Source organism: Gymnoscopelus microlampas (assembly GCF_963454915.1).
Source record: "Gymnoscopelus microlampas genome assembly, chromosome: 20".
Classification (NCBI taxonomy): Eukaryota; Metazoa; Chordata; class Actinopteri; order Myctophiformes; family Myctophidae; genus Gymnoscopelus; species Gymnoscopelus microlampas.
Window position 1 is genome coordinate 25,277,146 of NC_139957.1, and position 14,945 is coordinate 25,292,090.

Sequence of the window (14,945 nt, forward strand, 5' to 3'; positions counted from 1 at the left end):
AATGAAAGCATATGCATGAACTTTATTTAGTTCTCTTCCAGATTTAACTTGAAGGGAACTGAATATACTCTAACTGAGTTTAAAGGAGCTACACCATGAATTTGAACTTTTCCTTCTTTTTTGTGTGTTTTTGGTCTCCCCTACCTCTCTTCTATCCCAAAAAATACCCAAGTTTGAGCACTCAGGCTTTCACACAGCATATCTGGGGTTTTATGTAAATTGGTCTCAAAGCAGGCCAACTGATTTGCCCCCGCCTTTGACATCACATGCGATACCTACAAAGCACCTACAAAGCACCTACAAAGCCAAAAAATTTTTTTTTTTTTTTTTACTTTTTCCACACAGACCCAGGAGATAACATGCACACAAACTCTCAATAGCGCCACGTGCCAAATAAGGACAATGTGGTATTGCAGGTGAAAGTGCTTTATAAGCCAGAGAGAAGTTAGTTGGAATGAGTATATCTGAGGCTTGATTTAGGCTTAAACCTTTTGAAAAACGTTTGAGGGACAAGCCGAGTATAATACAAGGATTGATTACTTGGAGTTCCTCTCTTGATCAAGCCTCTTACCTGCTAGGTAATTAGGAAGTGAGCAGGTGATGATATTGAGTCTCTGAGAGACTGTAATCTGAGAGGCAGTAATTGTTTCCTGTTGATTATTTAGCCTTTTGACATAAACAGTCAGACATAGTCCAGCTTAGTCCATAAAAGGGACGCAGGCAGACAGACAGACAGGTAGACAGACAGGCAGCAGAGAGATCTCTATATATGAGCATAAAAGGGACACAGACAGACAGAATCAGACCGATACAGAGAGCTCCATATATGAGCATAAAAGGGACACAGAGAGATAGACGGGTACAACGGATATTGCATAACTGGGTGGGGCATGCATTCCCAACTTGGATTGTTCACGACTTGCATCGTTCCCGAGTAGCCGGTGAACCTGTCTAGTTAATAATAATATTTTTTAAATGTTTTGAATCTTGTTTGAAGTGACCAAACTTGCCTAGTGATGATATCACTGATGGGCAGGATTCTGAAATGTCCACAGCCCTCCTCTAAGACACAGAGCGAGTGGACAGAAATTTAGCCATCTTAATGAGCATTAGTGGGCAGACTGAGGACCAATTACATGAAGATGGGTTGAAATGGGTTAAGTGGTCCTTTAAGGCATCCAAACTAATTTGACATGTGCATTACATGTAGATAATAGAAAATACTGTTGAAGGCCGTTTGTACTTCAAATGTTCTTCTTTTACTTGATACGAATCAAGAGCTCAACAGAAGCTCAACAGAACACTTTCCCTTTATTGACCCAGACAAACAAAATTGCACTGGCAGTTACCAGTGACTTATACATATACAAACTCACCTCCATCGTTTTTATTGTCATGAATCAGAACAGGAGAATGGAAGTTTAGTTCCTTGAATTCTGGTTCCCTCTACTGGTGGCATTCATCTTATCACCTTTTCTGTACTCTGGGTACAAAATGTAAGGCAAATGACCTGCCAAGCCAGAACAACAGGTGAGGCTTCATCTCTTTGAAAAGAGTTATAAATTAAAGTCAAGATACCGTATATACCTAATGACAAATGTATCCACAAATAGAAGTCTTTAATGGGTCTTTTTAAAAAGACACATAGGTCACAAGTGTGTCTCTGTGACGTACATTCAACGTCGTCATTGCATCAAAAGCCTTAATTCACATGCAGTAATCTAACAGATGGAGAGGGGAGGCTCAAAGATAAATGGGGCTGCCTGTGACTGTTTTACTGCAGTTGAACTCTTCTTGGCTGCATTGGATGTTACCCTGACAACCTTATGTCACTGTGTCACTGAGTTACAATATGCCTCTGTCTCAGCTTTGCTCATCTGTTCAACTGATTACGTCTGTACAAAGTCTTAGAGGCCCTTCTGTTTGATTGCAAAGAAATATGTCCAGCAAATTGTAACCCTAACCTTCATTCTGTAAATTCTCTGAAAACGTCACTGAAGATGGGGATGTTGACCTTAAAGGTGTAGTGAAATGAAAAATATGTTTTTCACACTTTTAGAGCATATCCGTGGTCATCATATGGGCATACCTAACAATAGATGCCAAAAAAAATGAAAAAAAAAACATTTTTGTGTATTTTTACATCTAAAGTCCCTAAAAAGCCAATCTTAATTACTTCCTGTAAACGAAAACGTGCTGCGTGATGACATAACTCGACCTTCGTGAATATAAATGAATCTTGATTACATGCACCTGTTTGATTCCCATAGCTGCACGTTCTTCAAACACAGCTGATTTTAATTACAGAGATACTCCGTTTTGAATCTCATTGAAGATGAGTGTATTACTCATTTTAAACTTCATCTGCACACTAAAATATGTATCTGAAAACATTATAGGTTAGAAATAAGCCAGGTAGTAGCAAACGCGCTTCACTGGCCGTCTCTCTCTCACTTGTAAACAAACACTAGCCGTGTTGCCCACGGCTGAAGTGATTGAGATCCAACGTCCCATAGCCTGAAGGGATGGGACCTTCTGATTGGATTAGAGTCGTTGAGCCGACGTTTCGGGCTGAACCTTCAAAATAAAATGTCCGAAAATGTCACTTCAGTGCGTCTTTAAACAAAAATCTATGCTCATTTTTTTAAAGTCTACTGCAGGCTTAAATTAATGTGAGAAAATCAACTTTGCAGTATAGCGTGTGTGTGTGTGTGTGTGTGTGTGTGTGTGTGTGTGTGTGTGTGTGTGTGTGTGTGTGTGTGTGTGTGTGTGTGTGTGTGTGTGTGTGTGTGTGTGTGTGTGTGTGTGTGTGTGTGTGTGTGTTCTTAATAGCCTGTCATATCCAGTGTTTGTGTACCTGGTAGGGAAAGAGGCCCAGACATTTTTATTGGAATACCTATCAGTGGGCAGCTGGCTCGTTAAAAGATTTGGTTTCTTGAGACATGTAACTAAAACACATTTCACTACTGAGATGCAATTTGTATTTGTTACCCTTCAAATGACAATGATGAATCATCTCCTGCTATTCTTCTGTTTGGGAGACATAACTACACAAATAATGTAACTATCACATCTATATAATTCAGGATATAGCATTCACATTTTGGCCAAAACAAATGTCAAAACAATGCAGAGGGAATCTGTAAAGACACTTCTACAGAAAAATAACTGGCCAAGCCTATCGAGCCCTCCGTGCAAAGGGAGAACGAATATTCTTGAAGTTGGGAGAACACATAGAAACCACAGTTATGCAGCCAAATGGGCTGTGGTCTCCCTCCCTCCTCCCAGCTGCAGAGACACCCCTTCATCTGGAAGCCGTTGAGTTGTTGTCCAGATGTTGCCGAGTCGACCTCCTCTATGGCCTGCTAACTGAGAATAGCAGAGAACAGAGAGAGGGGGCCTGTGCTCAAGAACACAAACATGGCCTCATGGCAGCATTCAACAACATAGAGAATGGCTGGATCTTGTAAAAACAATTTAGTATTTTTTTCAAAAGAATTCTGAAACTGTTGTTTCCTCTTTAAGGCAACAAGGACATGTAGACTGTTGTTGTTTTTACACAATCGTGAGGCATTAGATGTCAGTTGCCTAAACGCCAGGTGTCTTTGACTTGGTCTACATCCAGGGAGAGCAGGTTGCACAGCTGTGGTACACATTCACCCACACGTAGCCTACAACACACACACACACACACACACACACACACACACACACACACACACACACACACACACACACACACACACACACACACACACACACACACACACACACACACACACACACACACACGCACAAAGGGAGATAAAGAGACAGGCGGTGAGAGTGCGAGAGGGGAAAACTTAATGAAAGATGGCAAACAACTTCTTCAGTGGGGTTGACTTGAGGTTCTAGCTGGACGGCCCTGGCAGAGAGATGCCCCTGCTGGGTCTTTTGTGCATGCAAGTGGTCCAAACAAAGGCTTATTGAGGGATCTCTGGGAAGCTCAAGCTGTTGGAATGGAATGCCCCTGTTCTTGTGTGGCTTTTTCAGCGCTGGGGCTGTGGAACTGGGGTGGTGGGGGGTTAGGGGCTCCATGACAGGCCGACATGGAGCCCATGTCCTTCCTCTTCTCACATGACAGACTCAGTCAAACCTATTAGCTGAACACAGACAGGCAATGAGCTGGGCATTGTTGCTGATGACATGAGGTAGAGATGAATCAAACTAATTGCTGTGTCACTATTTAGTCTATGTCATCAGCCTAGAAGTTATGCCTTTTTCCCAATTAACCCCTGAATGGATTCATTGATCCTATCACATCACAGATTCCGTTTTTTATATACCGGTAGGCCTATCCTAAGTGAGTGAGTCAAAATAAATGTTTCCCTCGTGCAAGGCTCTTAAAGTAGAAGTTGAGGGTTGTTTCCCATCCAATAGAAATAATCGAAACAGTGTGGGAGTTTCTTTGGTCTATAAATTTGATGGAGAAGGCGGAGTTTTCTCCACGGTGTCTGAGCCTGTTATGTAACGGTCCCTTCTCTTCTCTTCTTTTTGGCCAACTGTTGAGCTCCATGGACCGTTGCTTCTTCATAAGATGAGAGATTGAGAGTCCGTCTCTGCTCAAAACTTATTTTGAGTCATGCGGGGGGGTGTCATTCGGCTGTGAAGGCGCAACAATATGGATTTTTTTCAAGACTTACTGAAAAGTCACCATCCAATGATGAGAGGCTATCCTATGATCCCAGAGGAGTTACATGACAGGAGGAAGTCTGGATACTATAGCCTACAGTAGGCGGAGGGCTGCTGCTACGTTTTCAATTTGCTCTGTGGGAATTCTGTTATTGAAATGAACCTTTACGAAAGCTGATTGATTGATTGATTGATTGATTGAATACTGTATTTAGCAGTTTGCCAAAAAAAGCGCAGAAAAGTACAGTTCTGTACAGTACAGTACAGCTGGCCTCAAGTTAAGTCAGAGTGAATGCCAGTCCCCCACTGTGTGGAAAGCAGTTAATTCAGTTAATTTTCAACCTTGGCAGCTCTTGTGTTGTGGTTGTGGGGGGGTTGAGGGAATCTGGAAATGGGAGCGTGCCCTTGCATCCCCCATGAAGTTGTGTAGCCTATACTACATTGTAGACTCAGTTCTGTAGTCTGATCATTATTATGTAGGCTAGACCATTGATTCCCAAACACTGGGTAGGGACCCATTTGTGGGTCACATAACCATTTTTATGGGTTGCGAGTAAATATCCCTTTTTTCCTCATTTTTTAAAATTATTGCAAAAGATTTTTTTTATCCAAAATGTTCAAATTTCATTCATATATATTTTAAGAAGTATAGTGAAAATAGCAGATCTACAAGCTCACAGCGCGTTGCGAGGCGTTGTGAGCTTGTAGATCGGCTATTTTCACTAGTTTGGGTCACTGCAGGGAGACTGCAGGGAGAATTTCTCTTTTGGGTCTCAAACCACTGGGCTAGACAGTCATGGGCAGCGGGACGAGCAGAGGGAAGAAGGTCGCACCTGCATCATGTGTCAGTGAAATCATAAATGTCCCCAAAAGAGATGACACTTATTCTCCCAAATTGGAGAGCCATTCTTTCAGGTCATTGAAAATACCCAACTTGGGTACAAAAGTGACCAACGCGATGGACTGTCACAGTGAGGGACACGACTCTGACTGTTCTGTGGAGGAAGATCATGACATTATTGTGGAATCGGACCGGGTTCTGGCAAGTTACGATCAGGACCATGATGAGGATTTTGCTAAAAGGAAAAACAGCCCCAGGAAATCGTACATTCGATCCAAGACATACGGTTTGTGTAATTTTAGACGGGTCCACCACGTGGATGGTGACTTTCATTCAACTCCCCACTTGCCAACAACAGAATTGTGCGAAGAGCCACGTGGCCCAGACACTGGTTCTGTGGATGTAAACAAGAAGAGCAACGGTGTGTTCGGCAACTTCAGGAAACACACGCCTCCCTTCCAGAATGTAAGACATAGATTAGGCTACATTACAATTGTTCAGTGGTGGAAAAAGTACTATTTTTTTTTTACTTTAGTAAAAGTATCAATATTGCAATGTAGAAATACTCTATTACAAGTAAAAGTACAAAAGTATTGGTATTAAAATGTACTACCAAAAGTAGAAAGTAGCCTACTCATACTACAGAACGTCCCAATTCAGAAGTTCAAAATGTATGGGCTATACAATTTTGGAATATCTTTGACTTTGACACACTATTTTTTATGTTGCGTAAAATAATTGGTCAATAGACGAGAATCCTAATTATTGTGTGAACTGTTCTTCTGACAGGGTTCGTTAACAAAGGGTCCTTGTGTGGACTCTCTTCCTAGATCAGAACAACACTCGTAAGTAGATCTGCTCAATTATTGATTTAGAGCTCAGTGATGCGCACACGTAGAGTTCTGTAGTAAAAGCCGCCCAGGGACGGATCACATTTACCTTGAAAGTAGCCTAGTGAAATACCAAACCATTGTTTACAACACATTTACCTTAAAGTAGCCCATTGAAATACCAAACCATTGTTTACAACCTAGATTGTATTTCAGGCGTTGACAAACAAGCCATTTCCATTTTGTGCCTTTTATGCATGACGCACAAAGTCAAAACCAGATCATTGATTGATTGAATACTTTATTAACAGTTTGCAAAGTGATGCACAGGGAAGACACACACACACACACACACACACACACACACACACACACACACACACACACACACACACACACACACACACACACACACACACACACACACACACACACACACACACACACACACACACACACACACACACACACACACACACACACACTGCAATTACAAACTGTCCCCTTTCAAAGTCTTAACCTAACCTAAGTGCGTCACCTCTTGTTGATATGCTCCCCAGATCTCTTAACAACTGCCATGGCCCCTCTCTCACCATGCCTGTACTGTTCGATGGATCAGAAGAGGAACTGATGGATACTATCGAGAGAGAGTTTAGTTGACCCCCAACAGAGATAACAAACACTATACCACCCAGTACAGGGGTGGGCTACCTTTTTGGACATGTGAGCTACTTTGCCTTGCCCTTGGAAAAGGCAAAGAAGTGTTTGTGACTTCATTGATAATGAAGTCACAATAAATTCTGACAATCTATGGAGAAAGGTTTTATGCACATCAAGAATGGAATGGATGTCTGTCTGGGTTTTTAAGTTGTCTATTTCATCTAGAGGCCTGTTCTAATCTATCAGTATCTAGTACCTACCCCTCTGCACACACCTTGGAACAGAGTGATGTTGCCCTTTTAATGTCAGAACCAAAGAGATTACATGTTTTGTTGTTGTAAATTTGTAATTGCACCAAGAAGACTCTTCACTTAGATAAAGAGGTGTCAACTGACAGAGGACGCCTTGTTTTTTTACACCTGCAATGGCAAGGTGTCACTGTCACCCCCTGCAACTGTTACTGTTACTCACAAGGTGTGCAGTGCAGTCAGTTATCAAGTAACCAATTAGCTGCTTTACTTTCGCTTCTCTGTTAATGGGTAATGGAGATTGTTTTGGCTAAGATTTTTTCTCTTGTAGCTTCAACACTCACCGTTTTATTTACACACATTACAATAGCCAGTGATGAATAATTCTTAGTTTTTACACCACTGTATGACAAAATATGAATTAGGCTTAATATTATTGAGATACCATTCCAAGACTATTTTCCACCATAATGTCTGGGCAGTTTCCATTTTCTATTAAGCAGCCACTTTGAAAAGGTAGTCCTATATGAGCTGGGACTGTGTACTTAAGGTTCATTTCCTGACCACAGTTCCTGCACTTCTCCACCCTTCCTTTAGAAGGAATGCATGGCAATAGGGATATTCAAGGGGCTTAGCGAGGCCCCTTCGTTGGCAGCTGCCTTTCTGCTGATGAAGACAAGGTTCAGCTACACATACAATGCATAGGCCTACTGCCACCTAGTGGTCTAAAGTAAGACCAGCAGCATGAGTGAACGCTCTTTAGAGTATGGTTGTTTAACTGTAATTATGTTGTATAAACGTTCTTTAAGGCATGCATGATAAAAGAGGTGGTTGTGTGTGCCAATATAGCATTTGTGTCATTTAGTATTTATAACTGGTCGGTAATTTGTTAAGACATCAGACGCAACCTTTCTGCTGTACCATTTATTCAACACAGTCACAGTACAAGTTTTTCTTCAGCAGGAAATATAGTATTTAGTATAAAATATATGTAAACTATAAAGTATAGGCCTATTCAAATGTATAACATTTTTCACAATATGTTTCAAAATTAAAAATGCTTCCAGTAACCTGATTGGGATGATCAAGGTTGATGGGAGTAGTGCTTAAATTATGATGATAATAATAAATAAATAAAAACCTGCATTACAATGCATTGAACGGAAAGTTTTAAGAAGTGTATCAGACTAATGCTGTTTCTTCTTCAAAGGTCTATAGTAAGACATTCTCTGCTGCACTGCTTTCAGCAGCTTAGGTGGCAGGAGAGGGAGATGTTTGTGAAGTATCTTGTCGATGTTCGCATTCTTTGCAATGTAATCCTCACAGAGCCTGTAAGAAAAAAGTACATTATTTTATACAAAACAGTAGACAGTAGAAGTTGTCACTGACACAATGGTAGCTGAATGAAATACTTTTTTTTCTTTGTAAAACTGCTGCTAGTATGTATTCTTTCTGTATCCTTTTCTGTTGTGAATCATACAATGCTGATTTTTTCTTTTTACCTGAACAGGGGATAAGGTTGCGTCTGGAAAACAAGTGCGTCATTGCAGTGACCCTAAAGAGAAATATAGATGAAACCTTCCTTATGATTTTCTCTTTTACATTTTCATACAGATAATGAATAACATGGATTTTTAACTTCATTTGAATGCCAAGGAAAGACCCAAGGCACTAAATTGAGCAAACTTCCCTCTGAAAACATATATTTGGGAAAGTAATTGTGATTGTTCAGCTTTAATCTATTGTTCTGGAATTTAGGCTTTTTAGACTTAAAGTTCATTGTTCATCGTTTCCATTTCACATAATCTTGCAAGTTTAAACTTAACTTAATTAGGACTATGCTGGTGCCAGTGTAGTTTAATGGAGACACATTGATTTAATTTGTCATATTTTCAGTTAGACAACTGTTCAAAAGTCTGAGATGAAAACAGTTGAGTACGAATTTGTTTATATACAGTCAATGGTATTCCCCTCAGAATACCTACAGTGTCAACAAGCAGGATGTAGTCACAACTTCCTCCAAAGACAATCACATCAGAGTCTTTGCCTGGACATGCCGTGTGCCACAACCTAACGTAGGAAAATAGACAGTATAAAGCATTTTCTCAATATAATATTTGTTCACAGCAGATCACCAAGAGAACAATATTTCCAGAGGAATATAGTTACATTTATGACAGCACTTTAGGTGATACAAACTACCTTGGTTTGTTCTGATACGGATGCTCAATCTCTCTCCATTTCTTTGTTTCAACATCAAGCAACCAGGCATCACCTGGAAGGAAAATATCGTTTTTTTAAATGAATAAAATAAAATGATATCCCATCAAGGACATAGTACATTCTGATAGAATGCATTCATGTCTTACTCATTGGTTTGCAATCAACACTCAGTCCACCAAACAGGAACAAGACACTATCTGAAACTGCTGTGAGTGTATGCCATGATCTGCCCAAGGGAATGGTGGGAAGGGTGGAGATTGGAACTCTGAGGGAACATACAAGATTTAATGTTAATGTTCATTCATTTTTACACAAACATTTGCACTTAAAGGACCACAATGGAAATAAGGTCTTGAGCATTTTGGACTTAATCATTTTGACATACAGTACTGTATATGTACAAATATATTTCCATGTATATGCATTTTTTGTTAATAAAAACCAACCAACCGCCCAGTCAGTCAGTCAGTCAATCTCTTTCAGCCCAATTTCCTTGTTTCCCCATTTCTGTTTTCTGTATCTGTCACACATGAGCAACATACGGCCCGAGGACCGGACCCGGCCCTTTGACCATCTCAATCCGGCCTGCCAAGTCCTCAAAGAAAAACAAAATGACCCCCCAAAAAATCTACATTCCAAAATGCTGCCATAAGATTATGTTAATGGTTTTGAGACAATTTAATTTAACTCGACTCCAATTAATAGTAATTAATATTTACCATTTGAGTACTATACCTGCATTCTTCCATCCATACTGTATGTACTCAAATGTTTTATGTTTATAATGTAACAGTTAAACAGTCTGCCTTGAGTCCATATTTATAACATAATGCAATGTGTTTTATCAGTGACCTTTGGAGTGGTGCATATCAGTTAAGATAAGATACTGTACAAATGTATAGGCTCATTTAAAAGTTGATACGGCATTGACGTGGATTGATTTATGTAAGTAATCTTTTCATTGTAACCTCGTACAGAGCACACCAGAGTGATACAGTACAGTGCTGTAAAAAAAAAAACATTTTGTAACAGAAAATTGTTTTTGTGAAAGCAAGGACCTTATTCTAAAGTAGTATGGCATGTCTACCAAATTCATGCAGTTTTAACATAATTCAGCACTATGTGTTTCAAGTTTCAATTCAATCGTACAATGTGTGGCCCCTCACTCACTTTATCGAAGTCAGTATGGCCCTCTGGAAATAAATGCTGCCCACCCCTGTGTCAGATAATACTAATGTGTGGACTACCCACTCTAAAGAGTATGTCATTTGATGACGTCTGTAAGTTTATTGCACTAGTAACTCACATTTCTGACCATGTCCATGATTCAAGATCTAGACAGTGAACATCATTTGTCCTGGTTTCCTACATAAAAAAAAATTGTGTTATGTACTGGTGGGTGACTGAATTTTATGATAAAAATCTTCCACTTTCTATTGATGACTGAATGCAAACATGCAGTAGACTTGAGATGGATGTAGCATTCTCACCATAACTCGGCCTCCACACACATATCCTCTGTGACACAGTGTTGCACTGGCATGGGCTGCCCTAGGGGCAGGGGCACGACCCTGTGCACAAAATATATCCCTTCAACACAAGAGAGACACAAAGCTGCAACCACAGTGCTGTTTTTGATTAGCTTGCTCAGTGCAATCTCTGTAGCAATTTCATAAAAATACCTACTCTGAGTCAGATTGTGCAGTTGCTTGTTAAATGTAGACGTAGACCATGCATACAATATACACACACACACACACACACACACACACACACACACACACACACACACACACACACACACACACACACACACACACACACACACACACACACACACACACACACACACACACACACACACACACACACAATATCATCAACCTTTACTGCAATTTGACTAGGCTTACAAACATAAAGAGGACAGCTATGTACATACAGACAATTTCTGAGTAGAATAACAGACTTACACAGGTTTGTGGCTCACTCCAACTGGCTTGTGAGGGGTCAAACATATGGACCTCATTGTTCCATCCCCAGAAAACATCTTCAACCTAAAAATCATGTAAAGGTAGCTTTAGGCACCTTCAATGAGAATAGCATCATACCCAGCAGTCACAATCCAGAGTGGCCTTTTCCAGACATTGCGTGGTCTAATGACAGAACTAGATGCATTAAGAAAGAAATTAAAATAAATAATAACAATAATACCCAAGAGGCCTCGTCCACAATGAAGCTCCTGGTTCTGCTGTCAATGTCTCTCAGTAGTTTGCGGCCGTACCCTCCAAAGTACATGATCCTGCAAAGTGATTAAGGACATGTTTAACAATTAACCATGATTGCTGTAGAAGTTAGTAGTTCCAGGTAATGGAATCATTGGTATTTGCATAAAATGAGCACTCAGTTCTGTTTCACAATAGGGTACCTTTGGTTAGAGAATTATAGTAAATTTCCCATGTCCGTACCTGCCATTATAAACCCAGCAGGACAGTTTGTCTCGAGGAGAAGGAGGAGAACCGATGTTGGGTGTGACTTTCTTCCAAGCATATTTACCATCCAGGATGTTGACACAATAGATCTAGGGGATAGAACATTTGAGGGATTTAGTATTTGATGTTACATTACATTTCATTCATATTGCAACTATACCAGTTTTAATGATGTTAATAATTAAATCCACATACAATCAATCACCTTTAATTTCCTCAAGCTCAAGAACTCAAGCTCACCTGATTGGTCTGTCCATTGTCATCACAACCTCCAAATATGTACAAATGTCCATTCAAGTAGCAGCCACAAGTCCCAGACATTGAAGGTGGCACTTCCCCTGTCATGCTGAACATTTCCCTTCACAGACCAAAGGTGGAGGGAGACTCATTAATTCACTCCCTCTGTCTTACAATAAGTTAATCATAAGAAACATGAATGTGACATAATGAAAACATAAAGAAATATACAGATACATAGATATATGCATGTTGTCCTTCATCAGAACATACTGTATATACTGTGTGTACTAACATGTGTATACAGTACTATATATATATGTGTGTGTGTGTGTGTGTGTGTGTGTGTGTGTGTGTGTGTGTGTGTGTGTGTGTGTGTGTGTGTGTGTGTGTGTGTGTGTGTGTGTGTGTGTGTGTGTGTGTATATATATAAATTGTTATTACACAAACAAGCAAATTAATTCATACTTAATTCATACTCTTACCATATACCTCGATGTAAGTCATATAACCAGATTTCATCACTGGGTAGAAAAACTTCATCGTCTCCAATTGACTGTGGAAGAATTACAGCATGTCTGTTGTTATTGACATGCTTATCGTTTGATGTATAAAACATAGGCAAAGGTATTTGGTGATAAGATTTCATCTTACCACGTATCCCCCCCACACATACAACAGATGTCCTTCTACCACCGCCGTGTGGCCGCTTCTCTCCTGGGCAACCAGCTCTGAGCAGTGCCTCTGTTGTGCCGAAGCCGAATCCACATCCAGATCCATGGATGTGCTTGTAGTGCTACAGAACAAATCAGTAAAACTAAACAAATGACTTAACGTAGACCGTAGTGTGGCCGTGGCATACATACTTTATAACTGCTGCAGCATGTGAAGCGAGTTGTCTACCAGTCTGGGATCTGGGCCTCGTCTCAACTGGCCCAGCAGCCCAGAAGGAGGGGATGGACATTGGATGTCGACTAACAGGTCTGGCTTCCTGTCAACAGACCAGACTACTAGACTCCATCTAGGATACGACTCGAGCAGTGGTGTAAAGTCAGAAACTAAGTACATTTACTGTACTTATAAGTACCATTTTGAGGATTTTTTTACTTTACTGGAGTGTTTCAATATTTTTACTTCTACTCCACTACATCTCAGAGGCAGATATTCTGTACTTTTACTCCACTACAGTTTTTTGAAAACTTTAGTTACTAGTTACTTTGTAGATTTTTATTATTATTTACAAAACATACAGTAACCACTTCAGCCCTATACATTTCGGCCATTTGAAAATAGCCGATCTACAAGCTCATAATGCATCGCGATGCGACGGCATTGTGAGCTTGTAGATCTGCTATTTTAAAAAGACTTTAATACATTTTATACATTTGAAAACTTGTGAAATGGGACATTCTGCATAATGAGTACTTTATACTTTTGGTACTTCAAGTACATTTTGATGACAATACTTTTGTACTTTTACTCAGTAAATTTTGAATCCCGGACAGAGTATTTCTACATTGCAGTATTGATACTTTTACTTAAGTAAGAAATGTGAGTACTTTTTCCACCACTGCATACGAGACACACTCCAGACTCTGTCTGGGGTGTGTCTCGTATGGTCCACTGGTTATGGAATGTTTGCCAGCCCAGAAAAACAAGCCTTCTCGTGTGGGGCGTTCTTGGAAATACAGTCAAGTAGTCTATAATTGACAGTCACTGACAGTCCATTTGAAGCACTTTGATTATCCTAGCCTTGAATCAAGATTATCATAGATGTATTTAATCGAGTCTGCTTTTTACTTTCGTATCTGACAATGTCAAAATTGATAAAATACATCTATGATAGTCTTGATGCAAGGCTATGATTGACCATATTTGTAGTGGGGGTTATTATACAGTGTTTCTATTGCGAATATATGCAGTAGCAATCTAGCTTAGGCCGTTATATTACAGATCAGTTCATTTATTTATGATATTATGGTATGGTAGACCTCTCCTGGAAAACAAAACATACTCACATACTAAATCAGGACCACAGCTGGTCAGCTACTCCATTCTTCACCTTTATAAAAACAACATAACATGCGCATGAGGCGCTGGCAGGTGGAACATGTTTTGACAGCTCTCTGGGGTGTTACACCGAAGTTGGTAACCTATCGAATGTTGTCATGCTTCACTGTTTTGCAAACTTGAGAGTAACGTGAAACGATTTTCGTGCACGTTGGAGGGTTGTCTATTGTAAGTTACACTCGACTCGTCTGATGGAAAATGATGAATAGGTCCCAATCGCGGTCTCTTAATGTCAGTGGTGGAAGTAGTACTCAGATATTTAACTTAAAAGTAGCAATGCCAAAATATAAAAATACTCTGTTACAAGTAAAAGGCGTGTGTTCAAAATGTTACTTGAATAAAAGTACAAAGTATTGGCATAAAAATATACTTGAAGTACCAAAAGTAAAAGTACTAAAATGTTTGGAAAATAGCAGATCTACAAGTTCACAACGCGTGAGCTTGTAGATCGGCTATTTTCAAACAGCCTATGTATAAAATAGGGCTAAAGTGGTTAATGTATGTTTCATAATATACTAATGTATATCTGCAAACTGTGCAAAGTAACTAGTGTACTTACTACTTAGTTACTTAACACCACTGCTCAAACGTTAGGAGCTTTGCAACGCCGACACAGAATTCGATAGGTCACCGATGTCGGCAGTACTGTAAGGGAAAGGGTCGTTTTTTTTGTCCC

General features: G+C 39.9%; 2 protein-coding genes across 2 annotated transcripts; one reads left to right on the top strand and one right to left on the bottom strand.

Annotated features, from left to right (window-relative positions):
- The first annotated feature begins 4,591 nt into the window (after window positions 1–4,591).
- Window positions 4,592–7,985, top strand: LOC311036485 (uncharacterized protein). The gene is made up of 3 exons (XM_084045196.1): window positions 4,592–5,977; window positions 6,302–6,357; window positions 6,903–7,985. Exons 1-3 carry the CDS (start codon window positions 5,468–5,470, stop codon window positions 7,000–7,002), a joined length of 666 nt encoding a protein of 221 aa, XP_083901322.1. The 5' UTR covers window positions 4,592–5,467; the 3' UTR covers window positions 7,003–7,985.
- A 196-nt stretch (window positions 7,986–8,181) lies between these two features.
- Window positions 8,182–14,331, bottom strand: LOC311036484 (kelch domain-containing protein 1). Its single transcript, XM_084045195.1, has 14 exons — window positions 14,218–14,331; window positions 12,854–12,995; window positions 12,685–12,755; window positions 12,203–12,320; window positions 11,939–12,051; window positions 11,685–11,772; window positions 11,444–11,527; window positions 10,964–11,044; window positions 10,780–10,838; window positions 9,620–9,738; window positions 9,453–9,525; window positions 9,236–9,320; window positions 8,753–8,805; window positions 8,182–8,579 (listed from the first exon to the last, which is right to left on the bottom strand). The coding sequence occupies exons 2-14, from the start codon at window positions 12,977–12,979 to the stop codon at window positions 8,438–8,440; spliced, it is 1,212 nt and encodes a 403-aa protein (XP_083901321.1). The 5' UTR covers window positions 12,980–12,995; window positions 14,218–14,331; the 3' UTR covers window positions 8,182–8,437.
- Between the last annotated feature and the right edge of the window lie 614 nt (window positions 14,332–14,945).

Coding starts and splice junctions, on each gene's coding strand:
- LOC311036485 (XM_084045196.1), top strand. CDS start 5,468: ATGGGCAGCGGGACGAGCAGAGGGAAGAAGGTCGCACCTGCATCATGT. Junction 5,978..6,301: donor ACACGCCTCCCTTCCAGAAT/GTAAGACATAGA, acceptor TTCTTCTGACAG/GGTTCGTTAACAAAGGGTCC. Junction 6,358..6,902: donor CCTAGATCAGAACAACACTC/GTAAGTAGATCT, acceptor TATGCTCCCCAG/ATCTCTTAACAACTGCCATG.
- LOC311036484 (XM_084045195.1), bottom strand. CDS start 12,979: ATGGATCTGGATGTGGATTCGGCTTCGGCACAACAGAGGCACTGCTCA. Junction 9,739..10,779: donor TCATGGACATGGTCAGAAAT/GTGAGTTACTAG, acceptor ATGTTCCCTCAG/AGTTCCAATCTCCACCCTTC. Junction 9,526..9,619: donor TGTTGATTGCAAACCAATGA/GTAAGACATGAA, acceptor TTTTCCTTCCAG/GTGATGCCTGGTTGCTTGAT.